Source organism: Lynx canadensis, chromosome C1 (assembly GCF_007474595.2).
Source record: "Lynx canadensis isolate LIC74 chromosome C1, mLynCan4.pri.v2, whole genome shotgun sequence".
Classification (NCBI taxonomy): domain Eukaryota; kingdom Metazoa; phylum Chordata; class Mammalia; order Carnivora; family Felidae; genus Lynx; species Lynx canadensis.
Window position 1 is genome coordinate 43,434,556 of NC_044310.1, and position 16,815 is coordinate 43,451,370.

At 41.5% G+C, this 16,815-nt stretch overlaps 1 protein-coding gene across 1 annotated transcript in view; it reads left to right on the forward strand.

Moving 5' to 3' along the window:
* Positions 1 to 16,815, forward strand: part of TCEANC2 (transcription elongation factor A N-terminal and central domain containing 2) — a 37,168-nt gene that overhangs the window by 19,180 nt on the left and 1,173 nt on the right. The window contains exon 4 of the mRNA XM_030323993.2: positions 8,350 to 8,543. Coding sequence (XP_030179853.1) covers positions 8,350 to 8,543 — 194 coding nt within the window. The remainder of the gene's footprint in view (positions 1 to 8,349; positions 8,544 to 16,815) is intronic.

The window sequence follows — 16,815 nt, forward strand, 5'->3', positions numbered from 1 at the left end:
GAGTTTGAAGGAACTTGCCCTAGGTCAGAAAACCAAATAATAAGTGACAAAGCTCTGATGTACTTACACCATGTCATGCCACCTCTTGAAACCTAAAGGCGCACCTTTGTCCCTGGTAAACTCTTACTTTTCCTTCACTTGAGACCCAGATGAAACAGTCTTCTATGTGAAGCTAAAAATGTTTGTTGGATGAATAAGTGAGTTAGTGAGTGGGTGAATGAATGGGTGTGCGATTTAACTTGATAAAGGTTATGGAATAAGTTAGTGGTAAAGACCTTCCAAATGTCCTTTTCTTTTCGATTTGTCCCATAGATTGTCACTGCTTCAGCAATCTTGACGTATTTCTAGATTCCTGTATTCATTTTCCATTGAATGGTGCCATGACAAAGTGCCACAAAATTAGTGGTTGAAAACCTTGAAACACAGATTTATTTATTATCTTATAGTTTTATAGGTCAGAAGTTCAGGACAGGTCTCATTGGGTAAAATCAAGGTGTTGACAAGGCTGTCTTCCTTCCTGGATATTCTAGGGGAGAATCTGTTTCCTTGCCTTTTCTACTTTCTAGAAGCACCTGCATTCTGTGGCTCATGGTTCCCTTCCTTCATCTGTAGAGCTGGCAGTTGTGGGTCGAATTCTTACACTTACCTCTCCAACATAAGCCTTCTGTCTCTTCTACTTTTAAAGACCCATGTGAGTATACTGGGCCCACTTAGATAATTAAGGCTAATCTCCCCATCTCAGGGTCCTTAACATTAATCTCATCAAAGTCCCATTTTCCATGTGAGGTAATATATTCACAGGTTCTGAGGATTAGGGCATGGATATCCTTGGGAATCATTATTTTTCTTACCATAGCCCTTAAGTTATGCCATGCTATTTCAGGTTCTATGTTCTCGTTCACTGTACTTCTCATGTGAGTCCTGTCTTCTTGAGTCATTGTCGAGACTCAAGACGAGAATTACCTCTTTTCGTGGTGTTCCCCTTTGCCAGCTGAATTGACTCCTCTGTCCTTTTGATCCCCCTGGGTTTCCCCTTCAATACTGTCTTAGGACCCTGGATCTGCCTGTAATACTTTCATATTTTGTTTTGTTTAGGTGTCTTCTCCTAGGCTTAGACCTACCTAGAGCTCCTTGAGTACAGGATTGTCTTATTCAACATTCTATCCTAGGGTCTAGCACAAGACCTGGTATATACTTTGTATTCAGTAATGTTTGCCAAATGAGCAAAAAGACTGCTTCCTGCAGGGAATTCGTCTTAACAATGTGTTGGGATGCAGAAACCCCCTACCCTTAAACCTAGGGGACTGGACTTAGATCATAAGACCAGCCAGGGGCACTGCTTGCTTTAAAACATAAACTTCATGGAGCACATAATGACTTTGCAGATCATTAACTTCCTTGATGTAGCTACTGACCAACTTGTGACCTTGGGGTAAGGTCACAGAGCCTCATATTTTTTCATCTCAGTCAGGAGGAGGTAGGACTGTATCATTACCAGAGACAAGAGTATAGGATTAAAGCGTGAGCTCTGGAGCCACTTTGCCTACATTTGAAACCTGGTCCTGCTTCTTACTTGTGGTGTCCCACAAGTCACTTAATTTCCACTTCCTTAGGTTCTTTACCTGTAAAATGGTGAATCCTAACAGCACCTACCTCATAGTGTTGTTCCAACGCTTAAGTGAGTTAAGATAGGTAAAGCATTTAGCACAGTGACTAACTGTCATCATTGTTACCATGAAATTCCCTTTATGATCTAAAATTTGTTATTTTGTCTTTTTTTTTTTTTTTGTCCTAGAAGAGGATTTCCTAGACCCCCTCTCTTCTCTTTTCCTGCCCCGGACCGACTGCCTTTCCTGCTCTCACCCTCTTGGTGACAAATCTTGGATCTTCCTGGGCTCCCTTACAGTGCTACCCTTCCCGGAAGGGCTTGGCTGGTGTTGGCAGTACCTCCTGACCAGTCTGGGTGGGGTTCCTATGGGGCATCTGTGAGGTATACTGCCCCCTACAGGCCAGAAGCAGTGACCCCACTGGCCTGGCCTGAGAGTCGAAGCCTTTTGCCCTTTGGCCACCTCTTAAGACCTGTGCTCTTCTGATTTGGGCATATCCAGAAGGTGAACTACATTATATCAAACACTCCCCATGTGCCAGTCCCCAATACAGAGAAGTACAGGGTATAAGCGGCTAAGTGTGCAGGCTCTGGAGTCAGGCTGTGTGTGTTCACATCCTGGCTTATACACTTACTGGTTGTGAGGCCTTGGGCAAGTTACTTTGCTGAGCTTCCTTTTCTCATTTGGAAAAGGAGATAGAATAGTTTTTAGTTCGTTGTTCAGTTATAGAAATGAAATAACTACATAATGAGGATAATTCATATACAATCTGGAGTAGGAAGAATTCTTAACAATGAGTAAGAATTAGAAACTTTTCATTTTCCCAGCGCCTTTGGATTCCATTCTTTATAGTATAGTTCCATTATTTTGTTTGCAGTTGTGTGATTTTCCCAATCAACTGCATCCATATTCAAATGTTAGTACAAAAGCAATTTGAAAGCCAAATGTAAGTGGTTTTTATTTAACTGTTTGATTCAGTTCAGCAAACACTTATTGTGCTAGTCACTATGCCAAGAGCTGGCAATATAACTTGGAGTGACGTATGGGGTCCTGCCCTCAAGATGTTTACAGTTTAGAGGGGAAGGTGGGTATTTAAACCTTGTAGACAGAGGGAACAGTGTGAGCTAAGGCACAGAAATGTAAGAAGGCCAGACAGCCTGACCCAAAACAAGGACATGCAAGTTGCTCTCCTTAGCCAGAACTTAGCTCATGGAGGCAAAGGGGTAGGAGGGCTGGGAGGGAGGAAAGAGGGCAAAAAGGTGAGAGGTAAGGCGGGGGAAGTTCCAAGTCATCGAGAGCTTGGATGTTATACTTAGGAATTAATTTGAGAGCAGTGAGGAGAGCCATTTAAGGACTTTTGGTAAGGGAGTAATGAGATCACATTGTGTTTGTAAAAGGTTATTTTGACTTCAGTAATGAGATTGAGTTGGAGAAGACCAAACTGGGGACAGAGATTGGTTAGTACATTTTTGCAGTAGACCTGTGGAGAGGTGATGAGGACCTGGATTAAGGTAACAGTGAGGAAGAAAAGGGAAAGATACAATGATGGGTGAGTGGTGGTGCTATTGTATGACAAGTACCGGAGGAACAGGTATAGGACACTGAGGGGGGATAATAGTGAGTTCCATTCTCCATTTAGAAATGTTGAGTTAGAGGTACTTGCAAAATAAACAAGTGGAGGTGTCCAGTAGGAGACTGGTGTCAGTGGGAGCCTTTGGGCTAATACTTGGGAGTCATCTGCTTGCAGATGGTAGTTGGACCACAGGAGTGGGTAAGATTCCTCAGGGAGAGCAGGTGGAGAAAGAAGAGAAGAGACCAAGGACAACGCCCCAGCTTGGGTTCACTGATAATTAAAGTTTGGGTAAGGCATATGCAGCCAGCAGAAGAGAGAGAAAGAACAGTAACAGGTGGTGTCTCAAAAAGTGGTGGAAGAGAATATTTCAGAAGATAGAAAACAATATCAGAGGCCACAGAGGCATCAAGTTACATCAGGATGGAGAAGGTCCATTGGATTTGACAAGCAGAGGGACTCTGTTTGAGGGACTTCGGCATCTTCATTGCTCACATATAAAGCCTGATCAACAGTGTCTTTCTTGGAGAGAGAAAGGGATAAGAAGGGGGACACATGAAGAGAAGGATCTGTGTTCCAAAGAAACCGGAATGCACCTCTAGTACAACACAACCATGCCGTTAGGATTGCTTACAGGCTGAGCCAACCCATGAGACTGAGCTGAACTGCACAGATGCATTCAGTCCTACGACTCAGAGGAGATCCCAGTTAATAATTTCATTATAAATTCTTTAGACTTTTTTCCCTGCATATAAACAAATATGTGTGCTTATATGTATACACAAATATAATTTTAAAAGTAAATATTGGCTCATGCTGTGCGTGCTCTTCTGAGAACCTGAGTAAAGTAATCATCTTTCCATGTTACTACATGTAGAGCTATTCCAGTCTTTAATGGCTGCAAAGTATTTGTTGTTCAAGTGGACTATAATTTATTTAACAAATTGGACCCTGAATGATGAACTTCTCATTGTTTCTAGCTTTTCACTATCACAGTACCTATAAGGGTATTTTTGCACACGTATCATCTTTGTACACTTTGGCAGAGTGAGTGTAGGTTAAATTCCAAGGACTGTGTCTTACTTGTTTCTCTTTGTGCTAATCTTTCTATTTTACAACATTGTACATTTTCCCCTTTCGTTCACATTTTCTCATGTATTTTAGTAAAAATACATTCTTTATATGGGTGTTTCATTCCACCAACATTTACTGGACACCCACTCTGCCAACCCCTACCTTCTGCCACTGTGTTCTCTGCTGGAGAGACAAAGATGAACATGTCACAGCTCTTGCCCTGAAGCTGTTTTTGGTGGGCAAGAGAGATAGCTGATCAGATGATTACAACTTACTGTGACAATTATTGTGAACAGAAGCACAAGGTGCTAAGGAAGCACAGGAGAGGAGAGGCACCAACCAAGACTGGGGGGTGTTAGGAAGACTTCCTGGAGTAGGGGACTCCTAAACTGAGTCTTAAAGGCAGAAGGGAAGTTAACCAGATAGAGGGAAGCAAGAGTATTCCAGGCAGACTGAATGTTCATTGGAAAGTAGGTGGGAGGAGACAGATTGTGAAAGGACTTGTGTGACAAGATATGAGTTTGGATACAGGATTGAAAGCCGTAAGTGGAGGAGTGAAATGGTCAGATTTATGTTTTAGAAAAAATATCCTGAAAACAGAAAACAGTTAAGTTTTGGGGTGCCTGGGTGGCTTAGTTGGCTAAACGTCCAACTCTTGATTTCAGCTCAGATCATGATCATGAGTTCATGAGTTCGAGCCCCACATCGGGCTCTGCTGAACCTGCCTGGGATTCTCTGTGCCCCTTGCCTGCTCGCTCACTCTCTCTCCCTCTCTCTCTCTCTCTCTCTCTCTCAAAATTAAATAAATACACATAAAAGAAAGAAAGAATAGTTAGGTTTTAAAAAGGCCACTCTGGCTGCAGTGTGGGAGATCCATTAAGGGGTTTGAAACTTAGGCAGAGAAGCCAGTTGGGGCTGTTGGAATCAGAGATGACATGCCCGAAGACAGGGTACCCCACTCTTGTTAATCTTTTGCTAAGTGGTTTATGGTTTTACTTATTTAAGCAGAATCTCTCCCTAATGTGTTCAGACTAGCTATTGCAGATGTAAGAAAGCAATTGATTTTTTTAAATATAGCTAATATTTGTCTACTTTTTAAGTGTTTAAAATTTTTTTTTATCATTTATTTATTTCGAGAGTGAGTGTGAATGGGGGAGGGGCAGAGAGAGAGAGAGAGAGAGAGAGAGAGAGAGAGAGAGAATCCCAAGCAGCACACAGAGCCTGACACAGAGCTTGAACCCATGAAACCATGAGATCGTGACCTGAGTTGAAGTTGGATGCTCAATCAACCAAGCCACTCAGGTGCCCCTCTACTTTTTGTTTTTATTTTTTATTAAAAAAAAAATTTTTTTTAATGTTTATTTATTACTGAGAGACAGAGAGACACAGAGTGTGAGCAGAGGAGGGGTAGAGAGAGGGGGAGACACAGAATCTGAAGTAGGCTCCAGGCTCTGAGCTGTCAGCACAGAGCCCGACGCGGTGCTTGAACTCACGATCTGTGAGATCATGACCTGAGCAGAAGTCAGTCGCCCAACCAACTGAGCCACCCAGGTGCCCCTACTTTTTAAGTTTTTAAATCTAAGTGTTTAGTTGATTTCTTTGCTTTTCTGTGTAATTATTTTTGAGTACTTTTGCATATTGATATATTTTTGATCCTTTCCCTCTTTTTCCATTTTTATTATGCACATCTCAAACATACATAAAAATAAAGAAAATCATAGAACACACCCCCTTATGCCCTTCGCCCAGATTCAGTAACTATTAGGATTTGGTCCTGGGGCACCTGGGTGGCTCAGTTGGTTAAGTGTCCAACTCTTGGTTTTGGCTCAGGTCATGAGCTCATGGTTTTGTGAGTTTGAGCCCCGCCTTGGGCAGTTCTGCTGGCAGCGTGGAGCCTGCTTGGGATTCTCCCTCTCCCTCTCTCTCTCTGCCCCTCCCCCACTTGCACTGTCTCTGTCTCTCTCAAAATAAACAAATTAAAAAAAAAATTTTTTTTTTTAATTTTTTTTTCAACGTTTTTATTTATTTTTGGGACAGAGAGAGACAGAGCATGAACGGGGGAGGGGCAGAGAGAGAGGGAGACACAGAATCGGAAACAGGCTCCAGGCTCCGAGCCATCAGCCCAGAGCCTGACGCGGGGCTCGAACTCACGGACCGCGAGATCGTGACCTGGCTGAAGTCGGACGCTTAACCGACTGCGCCACCCAGGCGCCCAAAAAAATTTTTGTTAAAGATATGGTCCCACTTACTTCATCTTTCCTTTTTTCATGGTTTTGTGCTGTTGCTGAAGTATTTTAAAGCAGAATCCCAGACCTCTTATTATTTCAGCTCTACAGACTTCAGTACGCATCTCTGAAAATTTCCTATGTTTTTCGGATACAAATTTTCTTTTTTTAATTTTTTTAAAATTTATTTTGAGAGAGAGAAAGAGCAAGCAGGGGAGAGGGGCAGAAAGAGAGAGGAAGAGAGAATCCCTAGTAGGCTGTGTGCCGTTAGCACAGAGCCCAGTGTGGGACTTGAACTCACAAACCATGAGATCATGACCTGAGCCAAAATCAAGAGTCGAAAGCTTAACTGACTGAGCCACCCAAGCACCCCAGATACAGATATTTTCTTACATAACCACAGTGCCATTATCATTCTTAACAAATAGTAATTTCTTGGTATAATTTAATATCTAGTGTATATTCATATTCCTTGTGTATCTCAAAATCTCTTTTAATAGTTGGTTGATTTGTTGCAGTCGGGATTGGAATCACACATTGCATTTGGTAGTTTGAACTCAAAAGACTCTTAATCTATAGCAGTCCATAACGTTACTCCCTTTAAAAAAAAAAAAAAAAAATCAACAAATGAATAAGCAGGAGCACCTGGCTGGCTCAGTCTTCGGGGCATGTGACTCTTGATTGCAGGATCATGCGTTCGAGCCCCACATTGGGTGTGGAGATTACTTAACAAATAAAATACTTAATAAAAAAACAAACAAAAAACAGAATCAGACCTGTAAACACAGAGTATAAACTGATGGCTACCAGGGGAGGGGGGGAGTAGAGGATGGGCAAAATGGGTGAAGGGAAGTGGGAGATACAGGCTTCCTGTTATGGAATGAATATGTTACAGGAATGAAAAACATAGCAGAAGGAATATAGTCAATGGGACTGTCATAGCGTTGTATCGTGAGCATAGCATAAGGTATAAACTTGTGGAATCACTATGTTGTACACCTGAAACTAATGTAACATTGTGTGTCAACTACACTCAAATAAAAACTTAATTATAACACAAAGTAAAAATGCCATTGACTATTGAGGAAATCAGGTCTGTGGTCCTGTAGAATGTCCCACATTCAGGATGTGTCTTTTTCCTCCTACTATAATTTAACTTATTCTGCTGCCTCTCATATTTTCTATTAGCCAGAGGTTAGCTTTGAATAACTAGTTGGATTCTGGTTCCTCTTTTCTTTGGGAGGAGGGTGCAAGACTACTCATAGGTAGGGCTGTGAAGTGCTACCTCTGTCCGATAGCCGCACTCTTCGGGGCACTAAGATTGATTACTGGTTCAGGCATTGACGGCTCCTCCCTCCATTATAAATTTCCCCATCAGCCTTTCATCGAATGAGTTCATCCACTGATGCTTGTCACCTGAGTGAATTATTTCATCATGGGCTATGAAATTTTTAAAAATTCTGTCAATCTTTTCACACTTCTTAGTTGAATAAAGAACATTCCCTCAATAACTAGGGCTATTTGGTTGTTCTGAAATATAATATGTACCAAAAAGACAAGACAAATGCTTAATTCATTTTCTTTTATTGCAATTTTTGAATTAAGGAGTTGGTACTTTAATTGTTCCATTTTAAGTATCTATTGATCATGCTTCTATTTTATGACTTATTGCATTGGCAAGTCTAGTGATCCTCCTGCCATGATTATCTGGTTATCTCAGCCTTTGAGAAATGGGTCTTCCTTTGCACAAGAGGCTTTACATCCTTAGCTATGTGAATGACTTTCTGCATGTCACACATCAGTCCCTCTAGTCCTGTAGTTTTCAGTAGAAAACAGAACAACCTTTCCTTTGGTTTCTCCTCTCTTGTTTCAGGTCACACTGTGAATAAGATGCGTCAGCACTCAGATTCAGAAGTGGCTTGTCTTGCTGGAGAAGTTTACACTGAGTGGAGAACTTTCATTGAAAAACATTTAGATAGACCTTCTATTGAAGTGCGAAGTGACCCCAAAACTGAGACATTCAGGAAAAATGCCCAGAAGTTACTCTCAGAAGCCTTGGAATTAGAGGTAATGTCTCCTGGTTGGAATGTGATTCTCTTAGGTAAATGAGCCTCACATTTTCGTAATGATCTTTCATAGTCTTAGTGCTTTGGCTTTATTCTACCTAGGCTTGCTTTCTTTCTTTCTTTCTTTTTTTTTTTTTATTAAATATAATTTATTGTCTGATTGGTTTCCATACAACACCCAGGGCTCAAAAACCTCTCTGACCTCAGCCGCAGCAATTTCTTACTTGACACATTTCCAAAGGCAAGGGAATTAAAAGCAAAAATGAACTAGTGGGACCTCATGAAGATAAAAAGCTTCTGCACTGCAAAGGAAACATTGAACAAAACTAAAAGGCAACCGACGGAATGGGAAAAGATATTTGCAAATGACATGTCAGACAAAGGGCTAGTATCCAAAATCTATAAGAACTCCCCAAACTCCACACCCAAAAAACAAATAATCCAGTGAAGAAATGGGCAGAAAACATGAATAGACACTTCTCTAAAGAAGACATCCAGATGGCCAACAGGCACATGAAAAGATGCTCAACGTCACTCCTCATCAGGGAAATACAAATCAAAACCACACTGAGATATCACCTCACGCCAGTCAGAGTGGCTAAAATGAACAAATCAGGAGACTATAGATGCTGGTGAGGTTGTGGAGAAACGGGAACCCTCTTGCACTGTTGGTGGGAATGCAAACTGGTGCAGCCACTCTGGAAAACAGTGTGGAGGTTCCTCAAAAAATTAAAAATAGATCTACCCTATGACCCAGCAATAGCACTGCTAGGAATTTATCCAAGGGATACAGGAATGCTGATGCATAGGGGCACTTGTACCCCAATGTTTATAGCAGCACTTTCAACAATAGCCAAATGATGGAAAGAGCCTAAATGTCCATCAACTGATGAATGGATAAAGAAGTTGTGGTTTATATATACAATGGAATACTACTTGGCAATGACCAAGAGTGAAATATGGCCTTTTATAGCAACGTGGATGGAACAGGAGAGTGTTACGCTAAGTGAAATATGTCATACAGAGAAAGACACATACCTTATGTTTTCACTCTTATGTGGATCCTGAGAAACTTAACAGAAGACCGTGGGAGAGGGGAAGGAAAAAAAAAGTTAGGGAGGGAGCCAAACTATAAGAGACTCTTAAAAACTGAGAATAAACTGAGGGTTGATGGGGAGTGGGAGGGTGGGGAGGGTGGGTGATGGGCATTGAGGAGGGCACCTTTAGGGATGAGCACTGGGTGTTGTATGGAAACCAATTTGACAATAAATTTCATATTAAAAAAAAACAAACCACCTGGTGCTCATCCCAACAGATGCCCTCCTCAGTGCCCATCACCCACTTTCCCCTCATCCCCACCCCCCAACTCTACCTGGGCTTTCTTTAAGGATTCTGAATTTGTAAGCATTCTGGGAGATAGTATTGCAGAAAGACTAGCAAGACCTGGATTAAAACCCTGGCTCTATTGGGAACTGGTTGTGTCACTGTAGGCAAATCCCTTAATGCTTCTGAGACTTGACTTTTTTATCTGTAAAATGAGTATTATAATTCCTATCACCTATAGTTATTGGAAAGATGAAACACTTACACAAAGGAATAGTATATATAGTATGTGATGATTAGAAGTCACTTAACAAGTATTGGTTCCTTCCTACATAAAATTCTTCCCCTTCCCACTGAAGCAAAAATTCTGGTATGGACTCTGCTATGGACTATCAGTCTATTGAAAAGACACTACTCCCCCTTTTTTAAAATGCCAGCACTCATACCTTTAGTTCCAAGGCATATAATCAATTGGCAAGACATAATCTCTATTGTTTCCATAGCTGACAGTTCAAATGTTAGTAGTTTGAGGTACACCTGGTAGAAGGAGTTTTGCTCATAATCATCAAAAACAAATCTTATAGATCAATTAATATTTTTGAAAAATCAGATGTAACATCCATATTTTTTCCTACTCTTAAGATATCCCTATTAAAATATACTTAAAGAATAATTTGAGAGGCACCTGGGTGGCTCAGTCCATTGAGCATCCAGCTCTGGATTTAGGCTTGGGTCATGATCTCACGGTCACGGCATTGAGCCCTGCATTGGGCTCTGCCTGCTTGCCACTCTCTCTCTCTCTCTCTCCCTCTCCCTCTCCCTCTCCCTCTCCCTCTCCCTCTCCTCTTCTCCCTCTCCCTCTCCCCCTTTCTGCCCTTCTCCTGCTGGCATGTGTGTGCACTCACACTCTCTCAAAAGTAAATAAGAATAATTTAATATTATTAACAAAAGAAACAATTTCAAAAGTCTGATTTAAACACTAGGTCTGCATTCTCTGAAAAAATATTTTAACCTTTCTATCTCAATTATACATCTCCAAAAGAAAGGTAAATGGACTTGTGGTATGTTACTTTTTAAAAATAGAGTTTTGGGCTTTTTAATACAAACTTATGATAGAAAATGAGAAAATGCAGAAAGGAAAAATAAAATCACCATTGAACTACCATCAGACATAATCTTATTGACATTTTGGTGCATTTCCTGTTTGGTAAATTATTATAGCTCTTTAAATGAATATTGGGCAAGTTAATGATTATACCATATTTATTAAGAGCCAATCATATGCTAAATGTTCCATATGATGCTTTTATTGATTATTTAAATAACCGCCAAAAACTGACGATTATTTACATTTGCGTTTTACTTTTAACCTTGATCAATATCAGTGTCATTTAATATATCCTTTTCTATATATCTTTATTTTTTCATGTTTATAATTTTTAATGTCTATTTGATAGTTTAGTGAATTAATATGCTGTAAGTTTGCTTAAGTTCTTCTAAACGAAGTTTTAATATGACTATTAAACCCTTGAAGGAAGAAAAAAATACGAAGACTGTAAGTCTAATTTTCCAGAGTATCGATTAGCCAACAAGGTTTGCTATTTAATATTTTACATAAAGTTTATTTTTTAAATAAGCCAAAATTATTGCAGGAACATAGAGTGTGGGTATACAATATGTAGTTAATGTGGTGGTAAATACCAGTTCCCTGTGGTATCTTTTTAAGTAAATGATAATAACGAAGCTATGCTTGTAAGGATTAATGAGCAGTTTGCCTGCTATATTAAACTCCATAATAATTATCCTTTTAGTTTATCCATTAATTATCCTTTAAATGGCACATCAAGTGGTAAGCACTCAAGTGTTACAAAGCAAAGTTAAAAAAGTGATACATTCGTTAGCGCTTCCCAATGTAATTGGAAAAAATATCAGATTAAGCATAGCTGAATGGTTTTGCTCCCAAAGAATAAATTTTTAAAATTAAAAATGTGCATCTTACCATCTTCCTTGGGCAAAAAAAATCAATCTGTTTCCCTTGCATAATAAACAGCATTTGATAGTATTTTTATCAGTTTGGTATGTCAGAAGATATAAATATAAGCACTTTTATATAAGGTTAACTTCTAGCACCTATCATCATCTGAAATATTTCCATATTAGGGTGAATCAATGAACCATCTAATCCAGTATCTGGTCTTTGACAGTAACCAATGCTGAGTGCATTCAAATCAGACATCAGATCTCCATAAATGTACTCTATCAGCCAGTAGTAAACCATTGGGTAAGTTACTGGCCCAATGACTAAAAAGCCTTTACAATTTGATCCTAGTATGTGTTCTTGCAAATTCACTCATTACATTTTTGTAGAAAAAATGGTCTCGTGTTATTTGTTTGGGTCATGTCCTTTAGTAGTGAAAGCCACAGATGAAGAATATACACACACAGCCAAAAGGCACATCTCTTTATTACTCTACACAGGTCTCGCTTTCCAGATTTATGGATTGTTTCCTTGTTCTTGGAATAATGGGATAGATGAATAAAAACTCCACTTTTGAGACCCATGCTCCATTCCCCTTTACTTCTCCCTTCCGGATCTTCTTTGTTCTTCCCTGTCTTTTAGATCTTTCCTCATATGAACGTCCCCTGTGGTGTCATTCTCTTACTTCCCCTTCCTCATTATCCACTCTCCTTCCTACCTCATGGCCTGTGATCATTTTCCTATTATGTCATTAAAAAAAAATGAACCTGATTCTCAAAGTGAGCCCGTATCATTAAGAGTTATGAAACACTGGCCGGTTGGCCCAGTTGGTTGTCGGATGGTGCTAATGAGATCCAGGTCAGGGGTACGTCCCCATATGGGACTGTTAGTTTTTCCTTTGTTTAATGGCCTCAGACTGCACCTCTGGCTTTGACCAGCTCTCTCATAAATGTATTCGAGTGGTCAAAAAGGAGTGTGGTTAGATGTGTACAAATCCAGTCAAGCTATTGGAAAACTCATACGAAGTTTGCTCCCAGTGGATATTCAAGTCAACAAATGTTTAGTATTGGTGCTGGTGCTGGACAGAATATAAACATAAATGAGTCGCATTTCCTGGGCTAAGAAAGCTTATCCTTTCTTGGCTGAGAGCCTGCAAATGACTAAATATAAGGCAGGATGAAAATATGTCTGGAATAGCGGTTTGGCAAGTGGTATAGACACACAAAGGACAGAACAGTGAAGTCTGATGGGGGAATCTGGGAAGGTTTTATGGAAGAGATGACAGTCGAAGGGGATAGGATTTTCCTAACTAGAAAATACATATTAAAATAGAAACATTATATTTCAGATCTCATCTTTTATGCGTAGGATATTATTGGAAGAGCAAGAAAGGATGGAGGTATACACAGGGAAAAAGGATATTCATTTAACAAATGCTTACTGAGCACTTGCTTTGTGCCTGCACCTATGCTGGGCATCAGGAATTCGGGAATAATTCCGACATGGTAACAACCCTAGAGGGGCTCACCATCTTCTGAGGGAGATAGACAGATAAATAGTCACAATCCAATGTGGGAAGTTCTACACTTGAGGTAGACACCTGAAGAAGACCTCCTTAAGCTTGCTTTTAAAGAGCTTAAGGATGTGGCAAACATCACTAATTGATTATGGCACCATTTCCCACTGGGTCCAGACTCCTTGATGGAAGACAGCTCTAGATGGTCACATTTTAATTTTTTTTTTCAACGTTTATTTATTTTTGGGACAGAGAGAGACAGAGCATGAATGGGGGAGGGGCAGAGAGAGAGGGAGACACAGAATCTGAAACAGGCTCCAGGCTCTGAGCCATCAGCCCAGAGCCCGACGCGGGGCTCGGACTCACGGACCGCGAGATCGTGACCTGGCCGAAGTCGGACGCTTAACCGACTGCGCCACCCAGGCGCCCCTAGATGGTCACATTTTATATCTTCCCCAGTTACAGCCAGTTTGTCCAGGATTGGACACACAGTGAATTTACAAATAGATAAGGAAGGCAAATCAGATTCTCTGTCTCTGAGAAGTGTGAACTAGGAAACGGCAAGAAAGCAGCAGTAGGAGTGTTGAAGCAGAAGGGGTGTTGGAAGAGTTACGAGGGAGCAGAAGCTGTGGGCAGAGATGTGTAGAACAGGGGAGAGAATAAAGCGGTTAGAATTGGTAGTAAGGCAAATAGAGAGGAGCAAAAACATGTAAGAAAGAGACCAGGCAGATCTTGAGACACACGAGAGAAAGGGTATGGTCTCTAAATAAATCCCTAGGTTTCTTGTTCCCATTCCCATTCATACAGATATATCCCATTCCGGTTCCCGTTTCCATTCACATGGATGTTTCTCATGGCAAAACCTCTTTTTCTCAAGGTCTCAGTGAGACTCCGGTCCTTTCACCCCAAAGGACTTAACCTGAATCACCAAGTTAGGACCCATTGGAGAGGAGTCAACAACTTGGGTAGGTTTGAAATATCCAAAGGCAGAAGATAGACACTCTTCACTTGGGGCAATGAACTTGTACACATGGGTGTGTGATGAATTCTTTCCCCTTATGATTTACAGTTTAATATCACTGCGATTTTTCCTCCTTGTGATTGGCCTCCATTTAACAAGAAGCATGCATGAGAATCGTTAGGTGTTTGCTTTCTGTCCCTGTCACATCACTGGTACGGCACGCAGTCCACTGCCCCACGGTTATCTGTATACATGCCATCTCCTTTTTCCACTGGGAGTTCCTGGAGGGCAGGGTCAGGTCTTTTCTGCTCTGTGTCTCTAATACCCAAATCAGGCCGGACTCAGAGTAGTGACTCAGGAATTATTTGCTGAGTGAAGTATGGGTGGTATCCAGTTATGTGAATTTCAAGGTACTCTTAAAGTTCTTTTTATATGTATATTACAGCTTGATGGAATGGCCATGACCTCTTTTTGCAAATGCACATATACCCTTCTCCCCCAACAACCACTTTCCTCAAAAAAAAAAAAAAAAAGGAAAATGAAGACTTCCTCTTGTCTGTTATGTTAAGAGAATTTCTGAACAGTGACTTACTATCCTCACACTGAGGTGAGCAGCCTCTCTGGCAAATGTTGCTGGACAAACAGTGGGCCAACAGCAGCTACCCTTTCCATCTCCTAAAGTAGTCTGGTACCAGGGCTGCCTCAGGCCGGGGGCTAGTTCGGTGCCCTCCCAGGAGGCTACGAGAAGCTCAAGGAGTCTGGATTCTGGAGAACCATGTTGCCAAACCACTCACTCCAATGCAGGCCTTGGAGATAGTCATCAGGATCCCGAACTTCCCTGAGCATCTTTTGTCTGCTACACATAGGCAGACGTCTGGGCCTAGACAGTCATTCTCCTTGTCTCTTTGTTTCTCTCAGTCCTGTTCTGCTCTCTGCCTGGTCCTTATTTCTCCCAGGCTTCCCTTCTCTATTCGTTTTGTTCTGTCGGTCTCTCTGTTATGTGAGGATGTTTTATCGAATATCAGGTGTTCCTTTTTTACTTTTAGTACATTTTTTCTTAAACTTTTCTTTTAAATAGAACTGTAGTACATATATAGGAAAGTGCACAGAAGATAGATGTGTATGTAGCTCTGTGAATTTCTCACAAAGCAAATGCCCACTTTACCTCACCAGATAAGTCTCGGGTCAAACATCACTCTCTCCCAAAGCCAGGCGCTGCCCTCCTGGCTTGGGACCCTGTGCTGTATCTCTGTGCCCCAGCACCCATTCCTGTTCCCTTTCCTGATACTCCGTATACTTACGATCCTGTTCTCTACTTGTCTCCAACTGGGCTGTGCTCTCCGTGGAGTCAAGGACTGTCAGCCTTGTTCACTGCTTTTTCCTCAGCCCATGCACAGAGCCTAGCACATAGTAAGTGCTGAATAAGTATTTGAATGAGTGGCAGGGTGGGGAGAGAAGGGAAAAAAGGAAGTGAGAAAAAGAAAATTGTTTCCTGTTTTCAGGGAAGACAAACTCAGAAAATAGGTCATTCATCTTATGAAAGTGTCTACAGGAAGCTTAGGACATTGTGGCCACCCATGGAAGAACTTTCAGTCCTTTGAGCTAGGATTTGCTTTTTTGCTTTTTGGTTTTGAGCTGAGTTTTCACATGCAAATAGGAATATGTTTCTTGGGAAAAGTGGACCTTGGTGAGGGAACATGTACCTGGGCAGCGGCACAGCGGGATGTGAAAGCACCTTGGCTTGCTCAGGCTGGGCCACGGTCAGGGCTGGCGAGGCGAGTAGTGGGAGGTGGGCCTGGAAAGGAGGGTAATGAGGGAGTCTCTGAGCAGCAGCCCAGTCTGGCCTGGATCCAGACTGTGGACAAAGACCCAGACCTGTCCTGCTTTGATTAGGTCTGTGACTTCAGGAGGGCTTGGGCCTGAGCTGGACCACCCCAGAATTGCCACAGGTCCCATCCGCTAGGGCCACTCTGCTTAGCTGGCCCCGTGGAGGTCCCTTCAAACTCAACTGGTCTCTCCAAAAGTAAGGGGGCAGTTAGTGTGGTGAAAGGAGAGGATCATGAACTTTGGGGTCAGGGGTGCCAGGTCAGAGTCCCGGCTCTGCCTCTTAGTTGTGAGACCTTGAACTTTTCTTTACCCTTGAACCTATTTCCTCATCTGTAAAATGAGGTAACAGGAGTTGTGAGCATTAAATGTGAAAAGTGATTTATAAACTGTTCTACACGCATATCAGGACCCAGACCCGGTGTTTCTAAAATGTTGTAAGGGGTTAAAAGGCACTTTAAAAAACAAACCAAAAAAAGTATAAACTGTTATACTGATTTATTATCCTTGGTCTTCGTTTCCTGGTTGGTAAAGTACAGGGCCCAGTACCCGTTGCTTAGTTCAGGCCAGTTTCCTGTTATAATGGCAAATATTACCACCCGGCAGGGGTTGTGAATGAGGTCCCTGTCACAAAGCACATGGCCTTGTTCCTTAATTGCTAGGGTGGAATT